The sequence below is a fragment of the Alosa sapidissima genome, chromosome 18, assembly GCF_018492685.1.
Source record: "Alosa sapidissima isolate fAloSap1 chromosome 18, fAloSap1.pri, whole genome shotgun sequence".
NCBI classification, from domain to species: Eukaryota; Metazoa; Chordata; class Actinopteri; order Clupeiformes; family Clupeidae; genus Alosa; species Alosa sapidissima.
Window position 1 is genome coordinate 16,816,847 of NC_055974.1, and position 27,227 is coordinate 16,844,073.

The 27,227-nt window shown below is 39.9% G+C and overlaps 1 protein-coding gene across 1 annotated transcript in view; it reads left to right on the plus strand.

Annotated features, from left to right (window-relative positions):
- Positions 1 to 27,227, plus strand: part of LOC121689382 (titin-like) — a 309,974-nt gene that overhangs the window by 43,188 nt on the left and 239,559 nt on the right. The window contains exons 30-37 of the mRNA XM_042069129.1: positions 184 to 237; positions 454 to 504; positions 699 to 757; positions 4,368 to 4,394; positions 7,194 to 7,251; positions 9,008 to 9,049; positions 9,221 to 9,499; positions 10,385 to 10,657. Coding sequence (XP_041925063.1) covers positions 184 to 237; positions 454 to 504; positions 699 to 757; positions 4,368 to 4,394; positions 7,194 to 7,251; positions 9,008 to 9,049; positions 9,221 to 9,499; positions 10,385 to 10,657 — 843 coding nt within the window. The remainder of the gene's footprint in view (positions 1 to 183; positions 238 to 453; positions 505 to 698; positions 758 to 4,367; positions 4,395 to 7,193; positions 7,252 to 9,007; positions 9,050 to 9,220; positions 9,500 to 10,384; positions 10,658 to 27,227) is intronic.

Genomic DNA, 27,227 nt, shown 5'->3' on the forward strand with positions numbered 1-27,227 from the left:
ACTGGTAATGCATGGTATGGATTTGTTGATTTCCTGTCACAGTATTCTTCCTCGTAAGATCAATTATGACAAACTGAGAGCATGGGATAAAGAGTTGACATGGTGAAGTGTGTTTAGTATACAGCACCTTATAAATATTTTTTCTTCCAATTCAACCATTTCCAATGTAATTCATTCCCACAGGAAGTACAGATGTCTATGACACTATCACACCCCTGTACATGCCATTGCAGAAAGGTCTGTGTGTTCATGTTTGAAAGGATGTATATTTATCTGATTTCCAGAACATTGTACTGTATTTGGGATTGAATGATCTGAGCAGATTGATCTGATTTTTCTTGCTACACTATGTACACTAATCTGAGTTTACATCGATCTTACATTATTCTTACTACACTATATACAGTAGGCATTTACAGGATGTGTTTTTTTTATCATTTCTATCTGATGCAGGTGCTACAGATATCTATGAGACATTGAAATCATCCAACGACTCTCAAGAAGGTATGACGACCCATTGTTCATTTTTATTTTTAAAAACGTTTATTTGTAATATATCTGGTGTGTATCTGTGGTGAATACAAGCTATTGTATGCACCAGTCATCAATTTGACAGTGAAAATCTCACAAAAGTAAAACATATATCAAAATGATCTGGAGTTTCTGATGACAATCCTCCTAACTTCTATCTTCTCTAGATGAAGAGGAGGGATATGAAGATGTGATTCCCTCAGACACTCGAGCAGAGGAAACAGAGGTAACTTAGAGAACAAGGAGGAAGAGAGAGAGAGAGAGAGAGAGAGAGATAGAGATAGATGTAAGAAAAAGCCACTTGCCTAAGTAAAACGTCCAAATGAATATGTGAATGTCGTGCCATGTGTGTCGTATCAATTCACGGAATTCCGTTATTTGGGAAGCAACAGAACTCTGCTGTTTCCCTTGCAGATGGCATTAGCTAAATTAGGATCCATCTGCACAAAGCTCCATCTATCTGTTACAAAGGCTTAGGACTTCCATAACATCTCAGCAAATGCCTTTGATGTCTATTGTAACTGATGAGTTATTATGAGCTTGATAAATATGTGTTCTATATGTGTATTTTTAAGAAGTGGCATTTCCCCAAATGACGCCATGTGTAGACAATGTCTTTTAAGTTGATTGTTTGTTTATTTATGGGATAAAAAGTACATAATTGGCAGATACACAATTAGTGTATGTGTTCATAAACAATAAAATGAAGAACACAACTTGCTGCAAACTCTCTCTCTCTATATATATATATATATATATATATATGTTATGAGTAAATTGGTGATTTGCAATTGTAATTTACTGAGCGCCATTAGATAAAAACAGCATACTTCATTGTTGAAGGTGGCAGCCAATTAGCTCACAAAAAATACTGCAATACTTTTATTTTCATAATTTTTTAACCTCCTGAGACCCTGCGTCCTCGTATGAGGACATAACATTTAGGCTTTGCAGGAATTTCTACTTCAATATTCTGAATACATTTCTGTTGCCCTCATATCATGACAGTTTTTTGCACCAGTTAGTGGTAATAAAAGCACATTATACTATATTGGGAAAAAACAAGATGGCGTCGATATCAACCTAAATGTTTTATCAGCGGGCACATGCCTACTGTCGTCATGGTAAAGTGCCATTGTAATTTATGGGGTTGAAACTTGTTTATTCATGCTTATTAACAGTTCTAGTATGATATGGCATACATTTTTCACATTTATTTTTTATTGTAACACATCAGGAAGCTTTTATCTTTTATGTCCTCATTTGAGGACATCGGGACTTAAAATGTGTGCTTCCAGATTGCTTCCACATAATAAACCTATGGTGCTAGTTCTAAAAGTTTAGCAGTTTCCAATACACACATGCACACACATTGTTTTTTTGCATTTTGCACTGTTGTTTTCACACAGTTTTGTCAACTAAACTTAAAATTGATTTTTTTAATTATATGTTCCAATGAATATGCGCTCGTTTTACTAAATCATGCGCTCATTTTACTGAGTTGTGCACTCATTCTAGTACATAGTGTGCTCATTTTACTAAATTGTCCACTCTATTTAGTAAATAGTTCACTAATTTTACTAAACTGTGAGCTCATTTGACAAAAATAGCTAATTTTGCTAAATCATGCTCTCATTGTACTAGAATGTGCACTGAATTTAGCAAATGATGAGCTCAGTTTCATAAATAGTGTGCTCATTTTACTAAATTGTGGGCTCATAGCTAAATTGTACTTGCATTTAGCTAAATTACACACATTTCTAGTAAAATGAGTGCACATTATCTTGATATACTGTACACACAAAATATCTTGCAATGACACCTCCAGGGTGCCATACTATCACACACACACACACACACACACACACACACACACACAGTTTGCATTATTTTGCACATCCTTGTATTTAGTGTTTAATTTCATTGTTTATGCTTTTGTTACTTTAAAAAAAAAAATCAATTGAAATACATAGGTGCACTCTCTCACATGTACCTGTGTATACACACACGCATGCGCGCGCACACACACACACACACACACACACACACACACACACACACACACACACACACACACACACACACACACACACACTAACAAACACACACACACACTTTATACTTTTGTTTTACTCTTAACTCTATTCTATTCTGATGAAATAAACAGAGTTACACTTTGTTACACAATGGCGATTTAGTTGTGTTTTATGGTAAAATAGACCCAATGTCCTCAAATGAGGACATCACTTTTCTCAACAACTACTTGATGTACAGAGGTGAAATTTATTTTGTATACTCATGAAGCCCTAATAAACCAAAATAACTGAGAGAAATAAAATACCCCGGGTCTCAGGAGGTTAAAAGGTGTCTAATATTCTGTATTAGACACCTTTTAATTATTTATTTTAGTACATGTTTTAACTTTTTCTTATATGAACATTTATTTTCTAAGTGAATTTAAGATATCTAAGATATAGGGCCCTATCATGACATTCTAAAGTGCATCGTCACTCGTCAAAAGTCTATTCAAATTTAGTAGGATGTCCAGTTCACATTGAGAGGTGTTTCGTTATCAAAAGTGGAGCGCATGGCGCAACAAGGTGTTCCTAGGTTTTTTAATCAGTCATATGGGTGTGTTTGGGGCGTAACATCATTTGAAACCAATGAGAATGACATCTGTCATTCCCTTTAACGGCGCAAAGTGCGATATGTCAAATAAATGCATCGGTATATTGGCATTCAAAAAATCAAGCTCACCTACTCACTCACTCACCCACTCACTCACTCACTCACTCATTCATATTATCTTCATGTCTTATTCATTCAGTCATTCTCTTTCTTCACTTGGTTTCCATCTTCTGTTCTTTGTCTCTGTTGGTGTCTATTGTAATGGGGAGGTTATAGTGGAGAGTGAGTGGAGGTGAGAGATTGTGGTTCTGGTCTGATTCTGTTGTAGGCTGTGAGCTGTGTGTAGGAGGGGATCATCTATTTCATATTTAGCCAAGGCATTACATAAACGAACAACACCTAAACCACAGATGCAAGGTACTTTTGAAGTTCATACCTCTGTCACAAACACCCATCTTCTTGTGTTTTGTTGTTGGCTGAACCTATTGCAGCTTTCTCTGGTCTCTGGCTTCTGTTTCCTCATTCACAGAAGCAGGCTAGTACAGAATTTAACACATGACAATGTTACAGTGAAAATCACACTCAGCTCCATACCAGAATTCACATGTTCTTTATTTATTTCGTTCTTAATGTGCCAAGGATCTGGAAGTAATAAACCAGTGAAACTTAAAATTGGCACAATTTCTCATTCACAGAAGCAGGCACTTACACACAAAATGGAATAAGGACATGTGCAGAATGTGCATTAGTGTAGATTATTACAGATGCAGAATATGGTTGGATATTGTCTCCACAGTCAGTTCTCACCATAGCCAGAACCATGTGCTACCTTATTTGGATATGCACAGCATGTAGAAGAGAACTGAGAAAAGACCTGGCATAAAAACGTATTGATGATTAGCTGTATCAACTCAACCCATCGCAATGACCCCAAGGCTGACATCACTCATGACAAGACGTTTCAGGGCTATTTATAGTCAGCGTGAGAAACACAATGAAACACTAAGCCACATGTGGGTGCTGTCCGTGGTGTTGAATTAGTCACTACCTGGGTCATCATTGGTTTCAGTGTTTCACAATCATCTGCCTCAATCTGCCTATTACTCTCCTCCCCTCTGTCTATTTTTATACCCTATTGCTGTTTGTTTGTTGTTTCTTCATCTGTTGCTCGTTCACTTGTTTTCTACCTTTTCTTTGTGTTTCTACAGTACGTGTCTATTGCTGTGCAAGAGGAGGTGAGAGATTGTGGTTCTGGTCTGGTTTCCTCTGTAGGCTGTGAGCTGTGTGTAGGAGGGGCTCACCAACCATTTCCTCTCTACTGCACATGTGCAGATGGTAGTACAGTGAACATTTACTGAACAACGCAATATAACAGAAAATATGCATCAAAATATAGTTATAGCAAAAATCTATGGCAATTAGACATAGTTAATGAATACATAGTTAATGAATGCAGTTTCTGAGTCGACTGATATTCTTCTGAGATACGACACTCCTTGTACAAAATAATGAGGAGGTGTTCCTAAAATAGAGTGGTGAAGTCCCGCCCCTTCCGTTCTTTCAAAAAAATTTGAACGGCAGTCTATGGTGAAAAAGTAATTATTTTCTGGTCCCGGTTGACTTGTGCCTTGAATTACCCATATGATGTTTGTCAATTTTAAAGACAATTTTTCATGTAAAGACATTTGCAGTTTGTTTCGTAACTATTGAATTACAACATTGTGAAAGATCGTAATTCCAACGACTACAAACCCATCAGTCGCGCTAGTGACGTTAGCTCATTCACAGCCACACTAGATTGTGCAAGCATACCAGCAACAGGTCTTAATTGGGCTTTCCTTGCCGAAGAAAATACCATGAGTCAGAGGATTAAACACATCAGGTAAGTTATATTCGTCCATAGACTGTACATTACATACTGTTAAGTGACATACTGTAGCAGGCAGCAAGATGCAACCGTTAACTAGCATAACAGCTCTTATCGTTTCATTACGTTGGTGACGTACGTCGTTCGAGACGAGAGATGTAGTCCACTGAGTGGATTCACACAAAACCAACATAACTTTTGAAGTCTATCGAACAACAGTACTTTCTTGACGTGAAAAATTATCTTTTAAATTCACACACATCATATGTGAAATTTGTGGCACAATTCAAACTGGACCAAAAAATAATTGTTATCTCTCCATTAACTCCCGTTCATAATTTTTTGAAAGATAGGTCCCATGGACCGGAAGTAGAAGGGGCGGGACTTCACCACTCTATACCAGATCATTAGGCGAGTTCGACTTGGACTGAGTCTGACTTGGTCTGGCTTACTACGTAAACGTGATCTTCAGAGGCTAGCCGGGAGGAGCTACAACAGAGGGCAGCTCATCCCGGACAGAAAGGCTACAGTCTGCCTGACATGACTCGCGGGAGACATCGCGGGAGTTATCGCGGAATGTTGTTTGCAATAAACATAGCAGAACTTTCATTCTTACTCATTAAAATGAGCATGATGACTGACGAAATAAATTCTTATGATGTAGTTTAAATAAACCACTGTTGTCACACAGTTAACAGGCCTGCATTGTAGCACATAAATTCAATATCAAGTGTTTCCCCTATACAGTATGTGTGTCTATCTATTTAGCCAACAGCAGAAAATAACAGAATATCCAAACGTTTTCAGTAGGCTAGCCTACCATTGTTGCAGAAATCACATATAAGAAGGTATCCCTTCGATTTCTGTTTATTTTCGCATATTCCAACATAAGGAAGCAGCATGAGCCTCCCGTCATAATCGTCATGAGGACATTCCTCCCAAATGGCCCTATCGCGTCTTTGAACTGACGTCATGAGGGCGTGTATCAGCTCGTGCAGCTCGTGGAAGGCAACTGCAAGATCTGTCTGCAGGCTAAGACTCCCGCGATATTTTAAGGCCATGTGACATGGTGTCACGGTGGTAAGTCCCTCCCCGGCTGACAGAAGTCGGACAGAATTTCTAATCAGTAAGCATTGCGTCCATCCCAGTATGCATTGTGTTCAACCCAGCATGCATCACATCAAGTCAGATCTGCACAGATCTGCCGCAAGTCGAACTCGCCTAATGATCCTAAAATGTTTACCAAGTGATACTAAAACCAAGCCAATGAAAAAAAAAACATACCACAAAAGAGGCGTGAGAAAGGGCTCTTTTAAAGTTCACACTTGTGTCGCCAACATGTTTATTTTTGAAGACTCTGTGGCTTTTAGCTGAACATGGGTCAGCTCTCAGAACATCTCTGGCTGCTACTTCCTCATTCTTTTTTTCCTTGCAGTTATAGCCATGCCAATTAGATATGGTGAATGAATACATAATATTAAACAGATCCTGCAAGTTTCCTTTTTAATGTGATAAAAGTGATTGGACAGTAGAATGGCAATTGCAAAAATAAAAAAGACCAAAAGACCAATAATGACAAACTGGTTGCATCTATGTACTGTATGTGATATGAAAGATTCAGGCCTTGCCGCCTTCCTCTTTTTGACCTCTTTTTTGACTCTCAGTAATAACATCCAAGTTCTCCCTCTATTATTCACATACATGGTTACTTGTTGTCTGTTCTCTGTGTTTCCTTGTTCTGAATGTCTTCTACAGAACAAAAAAAACAGGTGGACTATTAGTCTCAGGAGAACAAGGCATAGTTGGTATTTTGTCCAAAATGCATTGTGGCTTGTTAACCATCTAACTAAACATCTGTGAAGTAAACAATAAAAATAATGAATGTATGAATGAATGGATTAATCAATAAATAATTTAATCACTCAATCATTCAATCAGTCGAGATATGTTTTTTGTATTACTTTTTGCAGACCCACTCTTGCCTGACTGCATGTCTATCTCAGTTATTCTGCCTTACACCCACCCACCAATGCAATCCCCCACCACACACACACACACACACACACACACACACAGAAACTCTCTACCACTCCTCCCCTGTTCTCTGTTGGGTAGGGTAGTTTATCTTGAGCGAGTGTCTTTCTCTCTCATCACACTACCATCTCAGTCGATCAGAAACTGGACAGCACACAGCATGGAGCTCTCTCCTGTGGGCCTGCTGCTTGGTGAGTTACGCCTGTGTGTGTGTATGTGTGTGTGTGTGTGTGTGTGTGTGTGTGTGTGTGTGTGTTTGTTTTGGAAGTTTCCATCTCTGTGGCTTTATTTACTATTTACTATGCGTGTGAATATCTAGGTAGGCCTATAGTTTATAACTACATAATTGTGTTCTCAGAACAGAGCTATTTGTAAGATATTTACTTAAACCCACCAGCTCTTATGTTCATGCATTAGCACAAAGACTTGTGGATCTGTGTGCAATTGGATATGTTCCGTTTTTTGTATCTGTGTTGTCTGAAGATGTTGTGGTGCTACTCTACAAAGGCAGGTTGTTATTAAACAGAACACTCAAAATGAGTAAAGTGACAATGCAGCTACAAATGCTGTTGGTCCCAGAAAACAACAATGTTTTGCAGGACGTCTTTAGCTTTAAATAATCCAGCACACCTTCACTAGACCGATGCATTGTGAAAGTCCTGCTCCTGTGTCCCTGATTGAGGAGGGGAGCCTCTTTTGAGTATGTCAGTAGAGCAGCACATTCTAGTGGTGAGATTCAACACATCCTTTAATGAAGAGTACGGCTTAGGTGTTACTACTCAGTGGTGTAATGTAGTTGTGCTGGGCCTGATTAGGTGTTGCTACTCAGTGGTGTAATGTAGTTGTGCTGGGCCTGATTAGGTGTTGCTACTGTACTCAGTGGTGTAATGTAGTTGTGCTGGGCCTGATTAGGTGTTGCTGCTCAGTGGTGTAATGTAGTTGTGCTCGGCCTGATTAGGTGTTGCTGCTCAGTGGTGTAATGTAGTTGTGCTGGGCCTGATTAGGTGTTGTTACTGTACTCAGTGGTGTAATGTAGTTGTGCTGGGCCTCAGAACAATAATTTAACATTTTCTACTTGTTGTTGTTTTTTGCTCTTGAAAGGTGGCTTTGAAGATTGAAGATAACGTGGGTTATATTGTAAGCAGTAACATACAGAATGTAGAGGTAGATGGAAAATGGAAGTACATTTGTCATTCAGTTTCAGCAAGTGCCACTTTCAGTTCACTGATTGTTATATTGAACTAATTATTATAAAACCTAATATTAAATGTTATTTTAAGGGTACAATGAGAGCATGGTTTGTGTATGAGAGAGAATATTTTGTTAATATAATTGTATGCATATTTTCTAAGTGATGATTACAGTACAGTCAGATATCATAGTCAGCAATCATCACTCAAGCCCAAAACATCAATCAGCTACTGTAGCTGCCCATCCTGTGAGTACACTGTAAAAATAACAAAAAATAACAAAATAACAAAAAAATAAATGTGTAGGCAGCCCACGGTCCGAAAACTGGAAACAAACAAACTGGACAAACCTGTACTCCGAACAAAAGTGCAACACTTTGTGTACAGTAGTTTCTCTGGGAAAAGTGAAGGGAGGGCTGGTTTTCTTTGGTCCTTGATTGAAATTTAATGCACATTGTTTTGTACAAAAGCATCTAAATATAAACATAAACAAGTGCGATACCATGCACAATGGATGACTGTACGGTGATGTTGGTAGTGGTGACTCATGGTGAGAGGAGATAATGATGAAGCACATTTGCCCTACAGTATAATATAGTTTCACTTGCCCTTGTGCGTTAGTGTACTCCTGAGTGGTGATTCTGTTCTTACCCAACAGCAAATCTCAGATAACAAATCATTGGTGAGTGTCAGAATCTTAATGAAAACTGTGTGAAGAACTCCGATGAACTTGGATCTGTGTGTCTTTGTGTTCTAGTGCTGATCTTGTGTCCCTTCTCTGGACATACAGCAGGGCAAGGTAAAAGTGAATGTTATCATGTAATTTGTAATATGTTGAAATATCCCAGACACAGCTTATCCCCACATCACACACTAGACTAATTCGGTTCTCAGACTATATGCCTTTACGTCCAGTTTCCCTCCGTTTTCCTCACACCTTCATGTCATGTCTGTCCTGTGATTCACAAAGGGACTTCCAAAGCTGTTCTGGTGCTGGATCCTGACCAAACACAGTTCTACAGAGGAGAGTCCGTCACTCTCAGATGCAGCATAGAGGGACAGGACACGTCAGGCTGGAAGTTCCTCTGGCGTAGAGATGGTAAAAATTACCCACAACAACGCTGGAGTGACAAGAATGAATACACAACACAGCTTCTGGATGTGTCCCATAGTGGTGACTACATTTGCCACGGTGTCAAAGATAAGGAATACAGCGAATGGAGTAAGAGAGTGAAACTGCAAGTGTCTGGTGAGTTTTGGTCACTTAATGTGAACCATAACCATTTTCTTCCACTGGATTTGCTAGCAGTAAAAAACAGTTGAATTTCCAGGTACAGTAAGTGCCTGTGTATATCTGGGGTGTCCTGTGTATGTTGGAGAGAGAGTCACTCTGAAGTGTGAAGGACAGTCTGACAGGAACTGGAAGTATGTGTGGCCTAAAGCCTGGTCTGATAATGTAGGCTACTGTTTGTGTCTGACAAGAGCTCATACACCATCACAGCCGACGTCATGACAACGAGAACGTTTATTTGTTCCGGTTATATATTTCAAATAGAGAAACGTGAAATATTTTAAGCCTTTTTGTTGACTTAATCTTGATTATTATAATCTTGATTATTGGAATTTACGGCTCATGGAAATCAAAGATCCAGTATATCAAAATATTAGAATAAAGAATTTATCATACAAAAATGTCAACCTGAGAAGAGCTTTAATGAGTTAATTAAGTCAATATACTGTCAAAAATCAAAATATTAGAATGAAGAATTTATAATACAGAAATCTCTACACAGAGAGCTCTAATCAGATAATTAAGTCAATATACTGGCAATGATTTCCCGATCATTTAATCTCTCAGTCTGTTCAGGGTAATTGACTTTCCACTATATTCTATTTTTTTGAGATGCTGATGCACCTGTATTTGGAGAGAGTGACTATGGATGACAAACTGGTTATCAGGTTCATTATCAGGCCCCTTTATCATGTGATGAGTGTGCTGTTAATCAGTGTTGTGTGTGTCCCCGTAGCCCTGCCTACACCTACACTGAGTGTGCAGCCAGAGACTCCTGTGTTCACTGGAGAGGAAGTCACTCTGAAGTGTATTTATTAATTTTTTATGCTTTACCTCCCATAGCCCTGCCCACTCCTACAGTGACCGTAGAGCCAGAGAGTTCTGTGTATGTTGGAGAGAGAGTCACTCTGAAGTGTGAGATACAGTCTGAGAGTGACTGGACGTATAAGTGGTTTAAAGGCTCCATCAGTGATCATCTCTCTCAGCCTGACACCAGCACACTGACCATCACAGCAGCAGCCAAGTCTGATGAGAGTAGTTACTGGTGTCAGGGAGAGATGAGAGGCAGAGCTGTGTCTTCACTGATGAGTGGAAGTCTTTATGTTTTTGTTAAAGGTGAGTAACTTCTTGCATGAGGTATTATGTATTTGCTCTTAAGGTATAGCTCAACCTATAAGGGTTACTATGAAAGACTCTAACAGTCACTCTGAAGTGTGAGATTGAGCCTGAGGGTGTCTGGACGTATAAGTGGTATAAAGACTGGGACAGAGATGTAGTTTCTCAGGGGGACACCAACACATACTGTACACCATCACTGCAGCTGCTGAGTCTCATAAGGGCCAGTACTACTGTCAGGGGGAGAGGAGAGACAGACCAACTGCAATGCAACAAAGCAATACAATAACTCTTGATGTTAAGTAAGGGATAACGGCCGCCGAGGTGTCCTGTTATACGGAATTAATGGACGAGGGCGAGGGGCAAAAACTCCCCAAAGCGCAGCGGGGAGTTAATTCCGTATAACTGGACACACCTCGAAGGCCGTTATCCCGCTTATCAACCGGTTACCACTGTGAAGCAAAGGAAACACGCGGTTCCGTTTAAAAAGAAGCTCACTAGTTCAGCTTGTTGTACAAGTTTAGCATGGACAGTTAGCTTGTTTACAGTTGATTCCATTGTTGGGAAGCCTGCAACCAAAAGATTCTAGAGCGCTGCCACCGTCGTCCTACTATGGTTGTTATAGTTACCATTCATAAGCATTGCTATGGAACGGTGTCCTGTTATTCAGAATTAAAGGCCACCCCCCAGCCAATCAGAAAAGAGTATTTCTTCTCTCCGGGTGATAAAGGTAACTATTGCATGCATGAGTGTGTGTGTGTGTGTGTGTGTGTGTGTGTGTGTGTGTGTGTGTGTGTGTGTGTGTGTGTGTGTGTGTGTGTGTGTGTGTGTGTGACAGTGAAAGGTTGTTGAAGGATTGATTTGATCTTTTTGTGCTATTCTGAATAGTAGGAATTTGAGTAGAGACAGATAATTAATTGAGGACCATGATAAGATGTATCTTTCTGTCATATGGCTCTTTATACATTCAATAGTCCTTGACCCACACAGTAGAAGTCAATCAGTAAACTAATGTGTGTGTATTACATTGCCCTCCACAGCTCTGCCCACAGCTGCAGTAACTGTAGAGTCTCCTGAGGGTCCATACTACCCTGGAGATGAGGTCACTCTGAGGTGTGACATAGCACAGTACACAGACTGGTATTGGTATTACTGGCGCAGAGGTAATGATAACATTCCCAATCAGAATAAAGAATCCATCACCATTGCCCACCCTGACCAAGCTGGCCAGTACCAGTACACATGTGAAGGGAGTAGACAAAATAGACCAAAAACTTCCCAGCATAGTACTCCTGTCTCTGTCAGTGTAAGAGGTGAATACAGCTACACTAATTATATTTTAAATGATAATTATATCTATTTACTTGAGAGCTTCTATTCATAAACATGTTTACAATTTGTTTGTCACAACACAGCTTTTCCAGTGCCTACTCTGACAGTACAACCCAGCCCTGTGTTCACTGGAGAAACAGTCACTCTGACATGTGGAATACAGCCCTCAAGTGGCTGGACATATCAGTGGAATATTCTCGGGTCAATCAAACCCTCTGAGACAAACACCTACATCATCAGCAGAGCCACTGTGTCTGATCAGGGGGAGTATTGGTGCTATGGAGTGAGAGAGAGAAGCAGGAAATCAACATATTACAGCAGCACTGTTCAATTTACAGTGAATGGTAAGTTTTAAACAAAAAAACTACTTTTTTATGTATGTGTTCTCTCTAACTAAAAAGGATAAGCATATACAAAGGCATCATGTCTGAATCATGAACTGATACATGTTTAAAATATTATAGTACAATATTGCATTGATATGTCCACTATATTGTTACAAAGGTGTCCAATAGTCTAAACAGGACAGTTCACATTCATTCTCCTTTGCTCCTCATTCTCTCCATGTGTTCTTCTTCAGCTCTGCCTTTGGCTACACTGACTGTAGAGCCCCAGAGTCCTGTGTTCACTGGAGAGAACGTCACTCTGAAGTGTGTGATAGAGTCTCTCAGTGGCTGGACATATAAGTGGTATAAGGAGTCCAGCAGAACCTTGTATAATGGAAAATATAACTGTGTTTTCCATTTAGTAGCCAGGTTTTCTTTTAGTTGTTGTTGGCTAATGTATTACCCCTGCCAGGTGTAGTGTGTTTTGCCAATCTCTATGTGTGCAGGATTATCTGGACTCTTGGATTAACTGCAGTGATTTAGTTTCACTTTCACTATTATTGCGCCATATGACATTCCCACCTGGTTTGCCCTCTAGTGGTCAAAGCAAGCAAATGCATTTATTTGCAGTCTCACCCAAAATAGTACCGTAGCTTCAGTACCCAGAGCTGTGATACCTTCTGTGGAGGTATGTGCTGTCTGAGTGCCACTCTAGTTGTATCTGTATATCCATGTGGTGGTTCAGCAGACTTTCATCATTCTTGGTTTATAGAGCAGTGAAGGAAATTCTCAGACTTCTTTGATCTTTATCAATCACCTAAATTTGGAAAGTGTGATTGCTTTTGGTATAGGCAACTAAATGAGTAATTTTCTTTGTGCAGAAGGTGATGTGATCTTGGAGAGTCCTGTCCATCCTGTGACTGAGAGAGATCCTCTGACTCTGCGCTGTAGATATCGCTACCAGCCATCAAACATCAGTGCCGACTTCTATAAAGATGGGACACTCCTGCAGACCTCCACCACAGGAGAGATGACCATCCCTGCAGTCTTAAAGTCACATGAAGGCCTCTATAAGTGCAGCATCCCAGAGAGAGGAGAGTCACCAGAGGGCCGGGTCACAGTTAGAGGTTGGAGAGTTTAATAGTTTTGTAATGGTTATGTATACATCAGTGGTATTTGGATATCAGTAACAGCCATTATCAGTTGTTCATTGTGTTTACAGTTTCAGGTTCTGGGTCTTCCATGTTGGTGGTAGGAGTAGGTGTGGTGATTGGGCTCCTAATAGCATTTGCTCTGGTCATTTCACTGGTCATGCTGTACTCGTACAAAGTTAAAAGTAAGAGTAAAAGTTATCAGTTTATGGAAATAACTCCTGTATTGCATCTGACATGTTAACAAAAGACTGTTTAAAATAATGGAACATGGCCATTGGATTGATGTCTGTACATTTTCTGTTCTGAGATTTAGGTTCCGGTACAGTGAAGCGAAACTTGTAAGTTTTCTTCACAATTTAATTTGTTAATGGAAAGCTGTGAATCACTCAGAAATGCCTTAACCCTGAATATGAATTTAGTCACAGATTACTTAATAACCAGTCTTTTTAGTCTTTATCCATGTTAACAGTCTGTTTTCTTTATGGGTTTCAACAGTCAGTCATACGTCATCACTTTGTCAGCACATAACAGATCTCTGTTTCCCTGTAGAGACCAGCAACTGCAGACAACCAATCAGAGTTCAGAACCGGACCAGAGGACCAATCAGAGTTCAGACCCGGACCAGAGGAATCAGAATCAGAGTCAGTCTGCAGGAAGTGAGGGGATTCAGTCAGAGTATATGCAACTGCAGAAGAGTAAGACTGACTCTTTTGTTGATTTTGTTAATGTAATGTATGGTTTGGATTTTTGCAGAACAAATACATGTCTTTCATTCTAATGATTTATCATTCATTCCATACCATAGGATGCACAGATGACTATGACACCCTCACACCCTTGTATATGCCACTGCAGAAAGGTCTGTGTGTTCACACTATGAAATATCTGGATATATTGATCTGTTTTTTTTGCACTATATTTGGAGTTACCTTTTCAAAATCAATTCTATCTAAAAACAGGTGCTACAGATGTTTATGAAACAATTAAATCATCCAAGAACTCTCCAGGTAAGGAGAGTAAAACAAGTTATTTTGGTTTGTACAGATTTGTACATATAATGCAGATTAGTTCCATAACCAGTAACAACGGAAATAAACTGCATATACAATTTCAATCAAGGGGATTGTTTTTAATATTCCTGCTGGTATGTGTTTGTCTTAAATACATAAAGCTACCATATACTGTACACCAGTCATGGACCTGCCAGTGAAAAATCTCACTAAAGGAAAGCATGTATTATATTTGTAGAAAACAAAGTATGAGTTGATGGTGACCTTCCTCCTTATCTCTGTCTTCCTGTGTAGATTATGAGGAGGGATATGACGATGTGGATCTCCCTGATACTTCAGAACATTAAACATATGTAACTTAGAGAAGGAGAGAGAGATACGGACGCAGGCACACACACAAGCACGCACACACACACACACACACACACACACACACACACACACACAAACATAAACATGTACACGCACACATGCACACAATTCAAGAATTTCTCAGAATTATGAACAGGCAAGATGGGGGTGGGGTTGTATAAAATGAATTTTACATGTGAAATCTATGAACTAATCATGTTTTGGTACTTGTTGTCTAGCAGATAACAGTGAGAATTGAGTGTGGATAATGCAATTTAGTGAGACAGTTAGAATCATATAGGCCTTTCAGCGTGATTTATTTTTGTGGAAAAAATGTGCTGGACTGGGCGGTGGTCATATTTTGTACCGCTCTGCGGTACATCTAGTTGAAATATTGCTCAGTATTTTTATTTTCATACATTTTTACAAGGTTACTTTATCTCATGTAGATTTTCTGTCTTTAATTATTATATTACATGTTTTTAAGTGGTGAGTTTTGGTCTTAAATGACATTTTTTACACAGTTTCATTTAATTTAAAATATATCCATATATTTCTGTTTAATTTCATAACATGTTTTGTGTATTGAAAATAATAAAAAGTGAATAAATCCTTGTATTCACATAAAATACTGACACTATGTTATGATACTAACCATAGACTGTATAACATAGAGTCTATGATTCTGACTGAATACATCTGCAGTTCATCCTTAGACAGAAGACAACATTTGAGGAACATGCACAATGATGAGTGATTGAGTGGCAGGACATGGACTTTTTGTCCCTTCAGTACAAATATGGTCCCTTATTTGTGAGTGTATTTAGTAAAGGTACATTAATGATCCCGCAATGGTACATATTAGTACTTTAGTGGCTCCATTGTGTTCCCTATAAGGTAAAGGGTCAAAAGTTGTAACTAAAAGAACAAATATGTTCCCCAACCGCACCCCTATTTTTGAGAGTGTTGAGAAGTATGAGTACGGGTGGGAAACATGTGCATGTGTGTTGGCGGGGGACCAAAATAACTCAGGAGCCCCCAGCCACTATAGTTAGTCAGCTCAAGGTCAGCAAAAAACAGGTTGGGTGATGAAGGGAGAGGCGACAGCTTTCAGTTAAGACCCCAAAGTTCTGACTGGACTGAATTTGGACTTTGGACTGAAATATTCACTGCAATTCCGAAAAAGGTTAAAATTGTCTTTATACCTGCCCATGCTGGATGTGGACTGATGGAAATGTGTATTCCAAGCTCAAACAGGACAGATAAAAGTAATTTAAAAAAAAAAAAGTTGTGATCCATGTGTGGGAGCTGTCCGGGGTGCTGAATTGTTTGGTAGCTGAGTGTTCATGGGGTTCAGTGTTTCAGAAAGCCTCACTTTGCCCATCGCTACCTGTATGTGCAGCCCTGTGCCTTCCACTCTGCATTAGCATGCATGTGAACAAGCTCTGACACTAATGAACTGCAGATGCACTGAAACTGATGTAGCTAACGTACTGAAGTCACAGACCACATTGACTTTAACCACTGTCCACATCAGTTTTCTTCTTAAAGGGACAGTGCTCACTTCCAGGGGCGATTCTAGACCTAGAGGCCCCCCAACTCCCAATACATATATAAAAAAAAACAAAATTGCGCGCAATATGAAAGAAATGGTTAGTTTGCTGTCTCTCCTCCTCCTCCTGCCTGGTACTGGACTGCCCAGCCTGTGCTCTTTCTCCCCTCTCTTCCTCCTTCTCCTCCTCCTCCTCCTGCCTGGTACTGGACTGCCCAGCCTGTGCTCTTTCTCCCCTCTCTTCCTCCTTCTCCTCCTCCTCCTCCTGCCTGGTACTGGACTGCCCAGCCTGTGCTCTTTCTCCCCTCTCCTCCTCCTCCTCCTCCTCCTTCTCCTCCTGCCTGGTACTGGACTGCCCAGCCTGTGCTCTTTCTCCCCTCTCCTCTTCCTTCTCCTCCAGCACTCTCTCCCTCAATTGTTGTAGCAGCCACTATCCAGCAACATCCAAACACATAGGCATAAGTAGGCCTATACTCACTGCATGAATTTAATAGGATTCCCTACTAACACAAGGGAAGCTTATTTTTAGTCAAAATTGAGATATACTTCCCTCCCAGGCAAGGGTCCTATGGTCATCCTGGGAATACTGCAGTTCTTTGTAGCTTAAATAGCCTACTAAAGCCTTCATACTGACTTTTGGTGATCATTTGCAAATGTAGATTATTATAGGCTAAATTTGCAAATGCAGCAAACTTATTTATCAGAAGGCTATGTTTAGTTTTACCTACAGTAGGACAGCTTCACAAACAGTATAGGCTACTTTTACAGTACTCTCTACAGTATACGTATAAATCATTATTAATTGTCCGCATGTGTGCATGCAGCCTACGCATGGTGTGAGTGTGTGTGTGAGGGAGAGGGCACAAGCTGGTAAACTGTTGCTAAATTTACGCTACAATGACGCTAAGCATTGAAAAACAGATGTTAATTATGTGGGCAACGTTCTCTAACAGCGATCAATTTGTCATTTTTTTTGTCAAACAAGTGTGTGTACAATAAAACACTCGGAAGAATAATGTGAACGATTTTAATTGGTTGTTGCGTTCAATCTTACCTAGCTACATGGGTGCTATTTCCTGATTGGCTATTATGCCCCCTTTCTTTTTTCCTTGTTTGACAGGCTCGAGTCATGACTAAAGCAGGCACGGAGATGCGCTCATGAATGCCGTTTCCAGCGAGAGCAGCGCTAGAATTTTACTGGGGCACTGGAGACATTTACAGTAAGGCACGTGCCCCAGTGAGTAAGGTCTAGTGACGCCCCTGCTCACTTCCCTTTTAGAACTGCTTCAGGTTGACTTTGGTAGATACAAACTGTATGTAAGTAAATGAAACTTTTGCCTCAAAACAGTTTTACCTGCGCCCAAAACCAAACACTCCTCTCAAACCATAAGCAAAAGTGATCAAAACGATATACATTATCAAGCAGTCAGTAAACAATACACCAAAAATTAGAAAACACATTGTTCAAAACATATAGTTCTCAGAGAGAAGTACATTTTAAATCTAAAAACAAAATTCATATTTTTCCTTGATAAACAAAAACATCAAGTAGAAATTACTACTTTGCTTTGCTCTTTGCATTTTTTGTTCTTCCTCCTTGTACCCCTATTTTTACAGTACCCTACATCTCACAAACTTGTCCTTTGATTCTTGTTCTTTGTTGATATGAACTTGCAACCACTCAAAATCTATTGAGCAGTCAGTACTGTGAACAAATGGAAAGCACAATGTTCAGGGCCATACGATTTTTTTACAGTGTTGTACAGTATACAGCCTACAATGCACTGTACTACAGTGTCCAATAAAAATGATTCTTGCCATCCTCCCCTTCCTCCTCGTCCCCCACCTCACATGATGTATGCACTCGTGCTCGTCCTCTCACATAGTTTCTTCTATCCATTCTCATTCCCACCTTCAACAACCTGTTTGCTCTCTGAACTGGCTTATATTGGTTTTGTCACATCATTTGAAACAAGTGAAATCAATTTTGAGTGGTTGTGTTTAATCAATGACATGTGTATGTCTATTTCTATTTCATTTTTGACACTTGTGTTTACCAGTATGGATGCATGGGCATTAGAGTGCAGAATGTGTTTTGAGAATGAGAATGTGTTGCTAAAAATTGTAAGTGATATCTACAAATTGTGTTTTACCATGTAAAATGGTTTAAGGTATTGACAACAGACTGAACAATTAGCTTAATGAGTTCAAGCAACTGAAAACTTTCTTCAGCCAATGGGTTTTAGTGTTTTAGCTTCTGAGAAAAACTGTAAATCAAGTGTATGATTCAAGGCCAAAAATTTTATAATATGAACCACAGACACTTTTTGAGGCCTTGTTCATAAGTGATCACAAGGATACAAGGATACAAGGAAGTTTATTGTCACATGCATATAGTTACTGGAAGTAAGAAATGCAGTGAAATTATGTCTGGTGTCAGCCTATTTGTGCATTAATGGGGGGGGGGTAAAAAGTGCAGTAGAAGAGGGGTTTAGTAGATTAAGTGGCAAGGGCTGCATAAAAAAGGTGGGGGAGGATTGGGATTGAGTGGGGGGCACCAACAAGGAGCACCCAAGAGCAACAGGGGCAAGGAAAAACTCCCTTACCAAGGAAGAAACCTTGGCCAGATCCACGGCTCAAGGGGCTAACCCAACTGCCAGGGGTCTTGGTGTGTGTGTTGGGGGGATGACAGGGGAGATGGGATAGTGTGCTGTGTATGTGGGGAGAGGGCAGTGTGCAATATGTGTGTTGGAGAAGCTTCCTCATGAGACAATGTGCTGTGTATTGAGGGGGGGGGGGGGCAGTGTGCTGTAAGTATGTTGGGGATGTGTGTTGGAGAAGCTTCCTGATGAAATAATGTGCTGTGTATGTAGGGGGGGGGGGGGGGGGGGGGGGGCAGGGACTTACTATTGCAAGCAGAGTACTGTATGTAATGTATGTGAGTGATGACAGTGAAGATGTGTGTGTGGGCAGGAGTGGAGCAGTGACTGTGTGTGTGTGTGTGTAGTGTGTGTGTAGTGTGCTGTAAGTATGTAGAGGATGTGTGTTGGAGAAGATCCTGAAGACAATGTGCTGTGTATGTGGGGGGGGGGGGGGGGGGGGCAGTGTGCAGCAAGTATGTAGAGGAGTGCTGTATGTATGTGAAGTGATGACAGTGATGATGTAAGTGTGTGTGTTGGGGATGGGGGTGGGGTGGGGTGGGGGGTGGGGGGGAAGAAAGGCTAGGCAATCAAGGACATGGGTAGATGGAGGAGAAATCAAAAATAATAAATAAAAAGTGTGCAAAAGTTGGTGAAAGTCAGATATGTGTGTGTGTGTGTGTTTGTGTGTGTGTGTGTGTTTTGACGTGTGATGAAATAAGAAAATAAATAAAAGGTCTGTAGCATAGGGAGAGGGATGTAAAAGTGTAAAAGTGCTAAAAGTCTTGTAGGTGTGTGTGGGTGTGTGTGTGTGTGGGGGGGGGGGGGGGGTCATGAGTGCTGAGGAGTGAATGAGTGCAAAGTCAGTATAGTGTGAGTTCAGAGTTGGGAAATGTTTGAGAGTGCTGAGGAGTGAATGTGTGCAAAGTCAGTATAGTGTGAGTTCAGAGTTCGGATGGCCTGGGGATAAAAACTTCTCCTGAGTCTCTCAGTTCTGGCTTTGTGACTACATAGGCGTCTTCTTGATTTCAGCGGTAGGAATTGTTAGGATGAGAAGAGTCCTTCAGAATCTTTTGGGCTCTTAGGAGTACTCTTCTGGAATAGATATCTTGTAGAGCAGGGAGTTGAGTTCTTATAGTACGTTCAGCTGAGCGCACTACTCTCTGCAGAGTACTACAATCTCTAACTGTGGAGTTCCCATACCAGGTGATGATGCTACCAGTTAGAACACTCTCAACCGCTGAAGTGTAAAAGGCCTTCATGATGGATGTAGAAACTTTGAATTTCCTTAGCTGACGAAGGAAGTAGAGTCGTTGTCTGGACTTCTTCAGAACATATTGAGTGTTAACAGTCCATGTTAAGTCTTCAGTAATGTGGACACCAAGGTATTTAAAACGTGTGACTCTCTCTACAGCACTGCTCTGAACCATCCATGCTGAAAATAATGTATTTTATTTATTTATAATGTGTAGAATTTCAACCTCTCAAACCTTTTTCAAATTATACCAAGGCATTAAACAACACCTACACCACAAATGCAAGGCACTTTTGAAGTTCATAACTCTGTCACCAACACCCTTTTTCTTATGCTGTTTTGTTGACTGAACATATTGCAACTTTCAAAAGGTCTCTGGCTTCTGTTTCCTCATTCACAGAAGCAGGCTACAGAATTTAACACATGACAACATTACAGTTAAATAACACACTCAGCTCCATATAGATCTAAAAAAAAGTTTAATCGCCGTTCCATATGAATGCTTATGAATGCTAACTATAACAACGATCGTAGGACGACGGTTGAGCCTGAAGCCATGCTATCGCTGTTATACTGCCAACGAAAGTTGTACAACAAGCTGAACTAGTGAGCTTCTTTTTAAACGGAACCGCGTTTCCTTTGCTTCACAGTGGCAACCGGTTGATAAGCGGGATAACGGCCTTCAAGGTGTGTCCAGTTATACGGAATTAATGGACTCCGCTGCGCGTCGGGGAGTTCTTTGCCCCTTGCCCTCGTCCATTAATTCCGTATGACAGGACATCTCGGCGGCCGTTATCCCTTACATAACACACTCATCTCCATACCAGAATCCACATGGTGACGTTTTCTGCTGGTTGTCTCTGTCATTGCAGGTATTGGTGACGTGGCCAGCACACCTGTTGGTGCTAACTGGCCAGTGAATAAAGCTTCGCTGGCATACTGACTCCATATACTGATGTGGACATTTTCGCTCGGTTTGATGACCTTTCTATACTTGTCCTTCTTTGTTCTGGTTATGGCCTTTGAGCCAGGCCGTAACAGCATGTTCTTTATTTCTTTCCTTCTTAATGTGCCAAGGAAGTAATCTGAAAGTAATAAACCAGTGAAGTTTAAAAAATTGGCACAATTTCTCATTCATAGACGCAGTCACACACACAAAATGGCATAAGGACTTTAAAACAGAATGTTCATTTTTATAGATTACCGTATTTTCCGGACTATAAGTCGCACTTTTTTCATAGTTTGGCTGGTCCTGCGACTTATAGTCAGGTGCGAATTATATATGAAAAAATATATAATTGAACATGTTTTTAAATGTTAATTTATATTAACTGACATGAACCCTACGTGAAACATTACGTCTACAGCCGCGAGAGAGCGCTCTCAAATGCACAAGTCCTGTGCACTTTCAGTCAGAGATTAGTGCTTGCACTATGCCTGAAACACACGTGCATACCTAAATCATCAAATTATGGCAGGGATTCTATTTATAGCCGGGCCTCAGATTTGGACAAATAAAAGCCAGTATAATTTTGTTTCAATTTAACTCATAAAAGAGCTCTTCTTAATATTTTATATTGTTGGTTGGTATTGTCCAATGACTCCAACACATTGCTCTCATTGCTCTCAAGCTAGTCGCATGCCGCACCCTTCTGAGCTAGAGGCTGAAGCCTACATTTCAACACAATTGTTGCTGCCAGGCATCAGCCTATGAATTTTATAAAAAAGTAAATCATGCATAATTTAAAAAATAACTACATTTAGGCTATCTTAGACATCTTTGGCTATACGGAATAAGGTTTCCCTTGCAGCACAGCACACGAATGAATGAAAGCGCGGATACCTTATCTCGCAATAAGTGGATGGCAATCGAAATTCCCGACACTATTAAACTTAATAGTAAGCCATTAAATACCCCACAGATTTCAGTGGTCATCAGTCCCGATATTTAGCAATATAATCAACAGTCCAAACGTAAATTAAATCTCAAATTAAACATCTGCTTTTGATAGCCTACCCATGCCGATCCAAACGAAAAGTAGGCCTATGTCTCACAATAAAACGCAAGAAATAAAGGACTATATTATAGCTGACTCGAATACAAGCCATGGGCAAATAAAGGTGCTGTGCTTTGCGCAGCCTAAATTTGAGGATTTACGAGTCTCCTAAACATCCCTCACCTGTTATCTAGACATGCATGAACACATTTGAAAACAAAACGCACTGCCATGTAATATTTGATCGCTGTTTTGCTACTAATCATCTTTCACGTAATGAATACGCACAGAAACTGAAAGTAGGCCTAATGTGCGCTCCGTGTCTGTAGCTGTCTGTTGACGTCCGCAATCGAACGTCAAATAGAGAAGTCATCCATGTTCTCTACGTTATAGCCTAGGCGGTCATGCTTCTGTATTTGCAAAATTCCTGACGGTTCCTGATCGCTAAATGTTTGTTTTCCTTTGTCGATATCGGTTGATGTTGAAGCACCTATAGGCTATAATTTGACTTCAGCGGTGACAAATCCTGCTGAGAGAGAGAGAGAGAGCAACGAAAGAGAGGCACCCAAAGTGGTCCTGCGCGCGTGTGTGTGTGTCTCTGCATGGGGTTCAATTGAAGTCAGAGTTGGTCCGTCAATAGTCCCGCACTCAGGCCGCTCCATTATTATATTAATGTCAGACAGGGTATACAGGGTAAAATGTGTGGGAATCTCTCGCATTATGATGGCTAGATTTGCGGGACTTTTATTATTATGCTCAATACTAAGTAATAATTTATTCGCAATACCCTCAATTCCGCGCTGGAATTTAGACCCTTTTAAATGTGAATCTTTTTTTCTCTCGCTCTCTCGGGAGGTGGCCAGCCAAGCAATTGTTCTGCTGCATGCCAGCCTGTGCCAATATATCGTACAAAATGATTGATTGCATTGCATTCTCCACATTTTTAGCTAAATTTTCATGTACCACATCAGCATTTGAGTTCAGTGATTTTTTTGTAAATTGCTTTACAATTAGCATCGGGCCTTGTCAGCAGCCTTCGGCTTGCCTCTTGCCACTATTCACTCCTTCTTCTTCATTAACATTCCCTGTAGAATTCTCAATATTTTTGGCCTCAATGTGTAGGCTACAGTTACATCGTCTGTCTTGGATTTTGTGAAATACATTTCTAAATATCACCTGCTTTCTGCAGTTTCGGTCTGCACGTCAATTTAAACCCGCATCTTTTTCTCTCTCGTGAGCATTTAATCTGCTGCCAGCTTGTGACTCCACATCGCCAAAAAAGGTTGATTGCATTGTATTCTCCACATTTTTAGCTACATTTTCATGTATCATATCAGCATTTTTGTTCAGTGAATCTTTTGTAAATTGCTTTACAATTACCGTCGGGCCTATAGGCCTATTGTTTCGGTCACATCTAAAACTGCATCTTTTTCTCTCTCATGAGCATTTAATCTGCTGCCAGCTTGTGACTCCATATCGCCCAAAATGCTTGATTGCATTGTATTCTCCACATTTTAGTAACATTTTGGTGCACCTCATGGCATTTTCTTTCAGTGAATCTTTTGGTTTGCAATTACCTTCCTGCCCTCCTCTTGGCTGCCTTCACTCCTTCATCTTCATTAATCTTTTTGGCTTAAATAATCCAGTTACTGTACATAGTCTCTGTTTTTGGTTTTGGATTTTGTGAAATACATTTCTAAATAAATGCGACTTATAGTCCGGTGCGATAATATATGTTTTTTTCCTGCTCATGATGCATTTTTTGACTGCGACTTATACTCAGGAGCGACTTATAGCCCGGAAAATAAGGTATTACAGATGTAGAATATGGTCCCCACAGTCATTTCTCACCACAGCTAGAACCATTTGGATATGTACAGCATGTAGAAGAGAACTGAGAAAATACCTGGCATGTGAGAACCACCTAAAAAAATACCAGAATGTTCTTTATTTCTTTCGTTCTTAATGTGCCCAGGATCTGGAAGTAATAAACCAGTGAAACTTAAAATTGGCACAATTTCTCATTCACAGAAGCAGGCACTTACACACAAAATGGAATAAGGACATGTGCAGAATGTGCATTAGTGTAGATTATTACAGATGCAGAATATGGTTGGATATTGTCTCCACAGTCAGTTCTCACCATAGCCAGAACCATGTGCTACCTTATTTGGATATGTACAGCATGTACAAGAGAACTGAGAAAAGACCTGGCATAAAAAAGTATTAGCCCAAGATGATTATCTGTATCAACTCAACCCATCGCAATGACCCCAAGGCTGACATCACTCAAGACAAGACGTTTCAGGGCTATTTATAGTCAGCGTGAGAAACACAATGAAACACTGAGCCAAATGTGGGTGCTGTCCGTGGTGTTGAATTAGTCACTACCTGGGTCATCATTGGTTTCAGTGTTTCACAATCATCTGCCTCAATCTGCCTATTAGTCTCCTCGGTAACACTTTATTTTTATGTGTCGCTGTTACAGTGTACTTACCTAATTAGGTACAATGGTACAACCTGTGTAACAACATGTACTACCAGGGACTATCATTGTACTTCCATAGTTGTTACATTGTAATACTGAGTGCTTTTACAAAACTTTGCCAATTTGCCTACATTTTCATCAGAGGCAAAGAGCTGACCTGAGACCTGCTGGATGGGGTAAATCGGGTCATGATAGATTTGATATACAAAGCATGCTTAGCTCCAGTCAAGGCCTCATTGTCTTCAGTGTACATGTAACAGCTGTGCTGCTACAACCTTGTTACTCTTTGATACAGTGGAATAAACGGTAACACTTTATTTTAATGTGTCGCTGTTACAGTGTACCTACCTGATTAGGTACAGTGGTACAACCTGTGTAACAACATGTACTATCAGGTACTATCATTGTACTTGCATTATGTATTTGTGGGTACCTACATATAGTTGTTACATTGTAATACTGAGTGCTTTTACAAAACTTTGCCAATTTGCCAAAATTTTCATCAGAGGCAAAGAGCTGACCTGAGACCTGCTGGATGGGGTAAATCTGGTCATGGTAGATTTGATATACAAACCATTCTTAGCTCCGGTCAAGGCCTCATTGTCTTCAGTGTACATGTAACAGCTGTGCTGCTACAACCTTGTTACTCTTTGATACAGTGGAATAAACGTATCAAGTGTACCAGTTAATTACTTACATGTACATATGACATGTATGTTGTGTCTTCGATGTCTTGGAACAGGTCTACTAATTCACATGTACTATGTGGTGTAACAGCAGACACGTTTCAACACATCAATTACACATTACAGGATGCATGACATCATTGACAGGATGTATATAATTTGTACATGTAAGTACTTAACTGGTACACTTTATTTTAATGTGTTTATTCCACTGTATCAAAAGAGTAATAAATGTGTACCGACACAGTTGATACATGTACTACAGTATGTAGGGTAATGGCAGACATGTTCCAAGACACCAATGACACAACATACATGTAATATGTAATTGTAAGTACTTAACTGGTACACTTCATTTTAATGGGTTTATGCCACTGTATCAAAGAGCAATAAATGTGTACCAACACAGTTAATATATGTACTATGTAGTGAATTAGTCGACCTGTTCCAAGACATCGAAGACATAACATACATGTCATATTTACATGTAAGTAATTAACTGGTACACTTAATAGGTTTATTCCACTGTATCAAAGTGTAACAAGGTTGTAGCAGCACAGCTGTTACATGTACACTGAAGACAATGAGGCCTTGACTGGAGCTAAGAATGGTTTGTATATCAAATCTACCATGACCAGATTTACCCCATCCAGCAGGTCTCAGATCAGCTCTTTGCCTCTGATGAAAATGTAGGCAAATTGGCAAAGTTTTGTAAAAGCACTCAGTATTACAATGTAACAACTATATGTAGGTACCCACAAATACATAATGCAAGTACAATGATAGTACCTGATAGTATATGTTGTTACACAGGTTGTACCACTGTACCTAATCAGGTAGGTACACTGTAACAGCGACACATTAAAATAAAGTGTTACCGAATAAACCTATTAAGTGTACCAGTTGATTACTTACACAGGTTGTACCATTGTACCTAATTAGGTAGGTACACTGTAACAGCGACACATTAAAATAAAGTGTTACCGTCTCCTCCCCTCTGTCTATTTTTATACCCTATTGCTGTTTGTTTGTTGTTTCTTCATCTGTTGCTCGTTCACTTGTTTTCTACCTTTTCTACCTTTTCTTTATGTTTCTATGTGTCTATTGCTGTGCAAGAGGAGGTGAGAGATTGTGGTTCTGGTCTGGTTTCCTCTGTAGGCTGTGAGCTGTGTGTAGGAGGGGCTCACCAACCATTTCCTCTCTAATGCACATGTGCAGATGGTAGTACAGTGAACATTTACTGAACAACACAATATAACAGAAAATATGCATCAAAATATAGTTATGGCAAAAAACCATGACAATTAGACATAGTTAATGAATTGAAAACTTTATATTGCACATAAACTTCAAATGTTAAAGGAAATCCAAGTTTGATCAAGACTAAATAATTTATACTGTTAAACTGTATGCAGTTTTTGGGGGCTTATTGATTATATGACCACTGATATTATTTCCTTGTACAAAATAATGAGGAGGTGTTCCTAAAATACAAGCTGGTTTATGCTCAAATGTTTAACAAGTGATACTAAAAACCAAGGCAATGAAAAAAACAACACAGAATATGTGTGAAAAGGGACTTTTGAAGTTCACACTTGTGTGACCAACATGTTTATTTTTGAAGACTCTCTGGCTTTTAGCTGAACATTGGTCAGCTCTCAGAACATCTCTGGCTGCTGCTTCCTCATTCACAGAAACAGGTTTGTACTAGATGTAGCCCACATACACCACATACTGTATGCATGACATTTAAAAACGACTACCATCTCTATATCTCAGA